The sequence below is a fragment of the Benincasa hispida genome, chromosome 12 (genome assembly GCF_027475165.1).
Source record: "Benincasa hispida cultivar pf3 chromosome 12, pf3_genome.v1.1, whole genome shotgun sequence".
Classification (NCBI taxonomy): Eukaryota; Viridiplantae; Streptophyta; class Magnoliopsida; order Cucurbitales; family Cucurbitaceae; genus Benincasa; species Benincasa hispida.
In genome coordinates, this window is record NC_143489.1 from 58,729,618 (window position 1) to 58,735,617 (window position 6,000).

General features: G+C 42.4%; 2 protein-coding genes and 1 non-coding gene across 3 annotated transcripts; 2 read left to right on the plus strand and 1 right to left on the minus strand.

Moving 5' to 3' along the window:
- Positions 1-836: 836 nt before the first annotated feature.
- LOC150032096 (small nucleolar RNA R71) lies at positions 837-940 on the minus strand. The gene has a single exon (XR_016525645.1). It is a non-coding gene; the product is annotated as a small nucleolar RNA R71 (small nucleolar RNA).
- An 897-nt stretch (positions 941-1,837) lies between these two features.
- On the plus strand, positions 1,838-2,476 carry LOC150032097 (uncharacterized). The gene has a single exon (XM_090308387.1). The coding sequence runs from the start codon at positions 1,838-1,840 to the stop codon at positions 2,474-2,476; it is 639 nt and encodes a 212-aa protein (XP_090164513.1).
- A 959-nt stretch (positions 2,477-3,435) lies between these two features.
- Positions 3,436-5,607, plus strand: LOC150032098 (uncharacterized). Its single transcript, XM_090308388.1, has 3 exons — positions 3,436-3,749; positions 3,907-4,404; positions 4,860-5,607. Exons 1-3 carry the CDS (start codon positions 3,436-3,438, stop codon positions 5,605-5,607), a joined length of 1,560 nt encoding a protein of 519 aa, XP_090164514.1.
- The last annotated feature ends 393 nt before the right edge of the window (positions 5,608-6,000 follow it).

The window sequence follows — 6,000 nt, forward strand, 5'->3', positions numbered from 1 at the left end:
AACGCGTCAACGCGTTACGAATACATAAACGCACTAAAGCATCAACGCATCATTTATACTTAGAACTTATTTTTCCAATTTATTTTATACAATACACTCCTAGCACGAATCACGATAGCAACGAACAAGTTTTTGGCGTCGTTGCCGGGGATTCAGAAACAAAACTAACAAAAAATTTTGCTTGTATTTTTTGTAGGAACACTTTAGTCGAGGGAGTATTACGAGCTGAGCCTAAGCTGTTAACATTTATGAGCAGTGAGAGCACTCCTGAACTTATATACGACCCCGAGATTGAAAGAACCTTCCGACGTAGAAACCGATCTAATCGTCGTCGAAGGTTAAGGTAACAACTTCTCAGACAACAGAACAAGAAACAAGTAATGGCGGACGAACAGGCAACTCAGAACTTAGCTCAACAACTAGCTCATGCTGCGCAAAATCCGATCCTAATGGCGAACAGTAGCATGCGTCCCATGAGGGAGTATGCGTCCCCTGTATTGTATGATTTCTCACCAGGAATCATATACCCAACGCTAGATGGGACGAGGTTCGAGATGAAATCTGTAATGATTCAAATGCTCCAAATTGCTGGACCATTTGAGGGTGGTCATGGAGAAGATCCTCACGCCCACATGAAACGTTTCCTGGAAATGTGTAACTCATTTGTGATTCGTGGAATCACCCCAGAAGCGATCAGGCTATCTTTGTTCACCTATTCTTTGCGTGATAAAGCAAAACAATGGGTAAGCTCATTGGAGCCTGGTGAAATCACAACCTGGGACAAGTTGGTGGAGAAATTTATGCAAAAATACTTCCCACCCACCACCAACGCAATGAGGCGTCGAGAGATTATGAACTTTGAGCAAGAAGAAGCTGAAACCTTAAGCGCCGCATGGGAGCATTTTAAGAGATTGGTAAAAAATTGCCCAAACCATGGATTACCACTAACTATCTAGATGGAGACTTTTTATGGTGGATTAAACAAAGCATCGCAGACGGCAGCCGATGCAACTGCAGTTGGTGGAATTATGGATAAATCTTACACTGAAGCTAAGGAGATATTAGTCCGCATTGCTAAGCACAACATGGAATGGGTGGACGATTCGTATGACGCAAGAGCTGACAGGAAGAAGAGATCTCAGAATGTTAATTCTACCGATTCCAACGCAATAGCCACACTATCTGCACAAGTGGCTACGATGACCAACCTTTTGCAGAACATATCGCTAGGGAACGCATTAAATCAGTAGAAGGTGAATTAGGTAAAAGCATTCGGGCAGCCCATGGTTAGCTGTGTGGGCTGTGGAGATCCCCATTCCTATGCTGATTGCCCACAAAATCCGTAATTAGTATGCTTTATTAAAAACAACCCATTTTTCAATACATATAATCCTAGATGGAGGAACTATCCAAATTTTTCTTGGACAGGAAATCAACAAGAGCACTACTAAGGGGCGAACCAACAACAAAGGCAAGGACCGCCGCCTGCATTCCAACCAATGCATCAGCCACACCAACATTCCTTTAATAGAGGAGGTCAGGTGTCGAGTCAGGATCTCCGTTTGAAAACTTATTAAAGGAGTATATTGCCCAGAATGACGCGTTGCTGAAAAGCCAGACATCGTCTATCAGAAACCTAGAGATAGAGGTAGGGCAGATAGCGAGCGAGTTGAAGAATAGGCAGCCTGGAGTTTTGCCTAGCAACACTGAAACTCCTGGAAACAACAATGGAAAGGAGCAATGCCACGCGGTGACATTGCGAAGTGGCAAAGCTCTTGAAGAAAGAAGAATGAATCCAAGAAACAACAGTCCTTCAAAAGAATGCAACACACGTTCAATGGCATTAGAAGATCAAGAAGAAAGAATGCCTGAAACAACAAGCCATGCAGAGCCAAGCATGTCTAACGCGGGAAAACCTACGGTGCCGTTGAACGCACCATTCCCTAGACGCTTGATGAAGAAGAACGATGAACAAAAATTTATGCGTTTTCTTGAACTCTTGAGGCAATTGCATATCAATATTCCACTTGTAGAAGCTCTGGAGCAAATGCCAAAATATGTCAAATTTTTTAAGGATACTTTGACGAAGAAAAGGAGAGTCAGCGAGATAGAGGTAATTGCGCTAACGCAGGAGTGCAATGCGTTAATAAGCAACAGTCTACCCAAGAAACAGAAGGACCTTGGGAGCTTTATAGTTCCGTGCTCGATAGGAGAATTGGATGTGGGACATGCGTTATGCGATTTGGGAGCAAGCAATAATCTCATGCCACTCTCAATCTTCAAGAAATTGGGAATTAGTGAAGCACAACCCATTTTTGTTACTCTTCAGCTCGCTGACAGAACAATTAAGTACCCTGAAGGAAAGATTGAAGACGTTCTGGTAAAAGTTGACAACTTCATATTCCAGCAGATTTTATCACCTTGGACTATGAAGCAGATAGGGATGTACCAATTATCCTTGGATGCCCCTTTCTAGCCACTGGGAAAGTTTTAATAGACGTGCATAAAGGAGAATTAACTATGCATGTAGACAATCAAGAAGTGAAGTTTAATGTGTTAAACGCATTAAAATTCCCGGACAGTGAGGAATGTCAACTGTACAATATAGAGTTGCTTGAAGAAGAAGTGACCCAAGTGTGCGAGGTCCTTACGTTGGAGGAAAGCATGAAAGAACCTGAGCCACCAAGTCTGAGTGAGCAGCGGACAAAACCAACGCGTCCATCACAAGAGGAACCACCAGAACTTGAGTTGAAACCGTTACCTAGTCACCTAAAATATGCCTTCCTTGGAACAAATAAAACTTTACTTGTAATTATTTCCGCGAATCTTACTGAGCCTAACGAACACTCTCTTTTGCAGATGCTGCAAAAGTACATGCGTGCAATAGGTTGGACGCTAGTGGATATCCATGGCATCAACCCATCTTATTGCATGCATAAAATCAGGCTGGAAGAAGGGAAGTCAGGATCGATTGAGCCTAAAAGAAGGCTGAACCCCATAATGAAGGAAGTGGTCAAGAAAGAAATCTTGAAATGGTTGGACGCAGGAGTGATCTATCCTATGTCCGACAGCAGCTGGGTAAGCCCAGCCTAATGCGTTCCCAAGAAAGGGGGAACAACTGTGATAGTGAATAGCAATAATGAGCTCATACCTTCAAGGGCTGTCACAGACTGACGCATCTGTATGGACTATAGGAAGCTCAATGTGGCAACCAAGAAAGACCACTTCCCCCTTCCTTTCATTGACCAAATGCCTGACAGACTGGCTAGAAAAGAATTTTATTGTTTCCTTGATGGATACTCTAGTTATAACCAGAATTTGATTAACTCAGAAGATCAGGAAAAGACAACATTTACTTGTCCCTTTGGAACGTTTGCGTTCAGACGCATGCCCTTTGGGCTATGCAACACACCTAGAACATTCCAAAGGTGTATGATGGAAATCTTCTCTGACTTCTTGGAAAAGACCGTTGAAGTTTTCATGGATGATTTTTCAATCTTTGGAGACTCATTCCAATCATGCTTAGATAATTTGGAGGTCATCCTCGCTCGATGCGAGGAAACAAATCTTATGTTGAATTGGGAAAAATGTCACTTCATGGTGACTGAAGGAATTTTCTTAGGCCACAAAGTATCTAAAGCTGGATTGAAAGTTGATGAAGCCAAGATAGATGTCATAGCTAAACTTCCACCACCATCAGATGTTAATGCTCTACGAAGTTTTCTAGGACATGCTGGCTTCTATCGAAGGTTCGTTAGGGGATTTTCTCAAATTGCGTGACCTCTGAGCGCATTACTAGAAGCGAACCGACCCTACGATTTCAATGACGACTGCTATGACGTGTTTGAAACATTGAAATATGCGTTGACTACAGCTCCGGTACTAATAGCACTTGATTGGACGCAGCATTGTTGCAGTAGGTACAATGTTGGGGCCGAAGAAAGGAAATTTGATACATCCCATCTCTTACGCGTCCAAGATACTGAACGACTCCCAGGAACACTACACAACCACGAAAAAAGAAATGTTGGCTGTAGTGTTTGGCATGGAAAAGTTTAGATCTTATTTAGTTGGTGCGTCAGCAACCATCTACACAGATCACTCAGCCATAAAGTTTCTGATGAGTAAAAAGGACGCGAAACCAAGATTAATAAGATGGGTTCTGCTATTACAGGAAATTGACATTGATATTCAGGACAGAAAGGGAACTGAGAATCAGGTGGCTGACCACCTGTCCAGGTTAGAAAATCAAGAAATGCAAGATCAAGAAAGTGAAATCAAAGATTCATTTCCTGATGAAAGCCTATTCAAAGTTGAAGGCAGGGAACCTTGGTACGCAGACATAGTTAATTACTTAACTACCAAGCAATTCCCTGGGAACCTCAACTCTCAGCAAAAGAAACGGTTAGTACATGATAGCAAATTTTATTTTTGGGATGAACCGTTTCTCTATAAACAAGGCCCCGAATCCATAATGCGTCGATGCGTTCCAGAGGAAGAGACATAACGCATCTTGGCTGAGTGTCATGACTCTCCTTACAGAGGGCATTTTGGTGGGCAAAGAACCGCTATGAAGATCCTTCAAAGCAGATACTTCTGGCCCACCCTCTTCAAGGAGGTGAGGGAGTATGTTCGTAAGTTGATCCTTGCCAACGCACCGGGAATATTTCATCATGGGACGCAATTCCCTTGAACAATATTCTTGAAGTTGAATTATTTAATGTTTGAGGCATTGATTTTATGGGACCTTTCCCCTGTCATGCGGTCAACAATATATCCTGCTTGCAGTAGACTATGTATCAAAGTAGGTAGAAGTAGTAGCTTATGCCAGAAATGATGTGTTGACTGTTTCTTACCAGGAAGATCTTCACATGCTTTGGAACGCCAAGAGCCCTGATAAGTGGCGAAGGTACGCATTTCATTAATTGCATCATTTCCAAATTACTTGCCAAATATAATGTTAGGCACAATATCGCTATCGCCTACCACCCACAAACGAATGGTCAAGCTGAGGTATCAAATTGGGAAATAAAATCTATCTTGAAGAAAGTTGCCAACGCATCGCGAAAAGACTGGGCACAAAGGCTGGATGAAGCACTCTGGGCCTACATGACTGCCTACAAGACCCCCATAGGTATGTCTCCATACTCATCAGTATTTGGAAAAGCTTGTCATTTACCCATAGAGTTGGAGCACAAAGCTTTTTGGGCAGTAAAGAAGCTAAATTTGAACTTGAACGCCGCGGGCGATCAACGCAAACTTCAGCTCAATGAGCTTGAGGAGTGGCGGTTGAACGAATACGAGAACAACAAGCTCTACAAGGAGAAGACTAAACGTTGGCATGACCAATGCATTAGTAAGAAAGAGTTTGTTGTTGGCCAAAAAGTTTTATTATTCAATTCACGATTGCGTTTGTTCCCAAGGAAATTAAAATCAAGGTGGTCAGGTCCATTCATCATTAAAACAGTCTTTCCCCACGGAGTAGTAGAATTAACGCGGGAGGATGGCACCAATGCATTCAAAGTAAATGGCCAAAGAGTGAAGCCATACTTTGAAGATGCCATAAAATGTCAAAAGTCATCTCTCGTACTACGTGAAGCCAACTGAAGCTCGCGTCGAAGCATCCCTGCGTTCACATCAATATATATTCTAGGGACACTTCCTCTTTCCTCAATCCTTTTGCATTTTGTATTTTATCAATGCGTTTGAGTTTACTTTGTTTGTTTGTCTGCGTTTTAAGATTGATTGTTCATTGTTATTGCCTTCATAGTTAGAGATTTACTTGTTTTAAATAAATAAATAAAAGAAAAAAAAAGTTGTGTATAATCAGGATAGGAATAACGGACGCGTTAGACTTATGGCCCAAGTCGAAAGGACGCGTCTCGAAAATGCAAAGCACTCGAGTGCTTGGAAAACCAAGAAACGTCCCTTCGACTTCGCATTAAATGCGGACGTCAGGCACCGCCTGAGTCGCCACTCTCTCTCTCCCCAGCCTATATA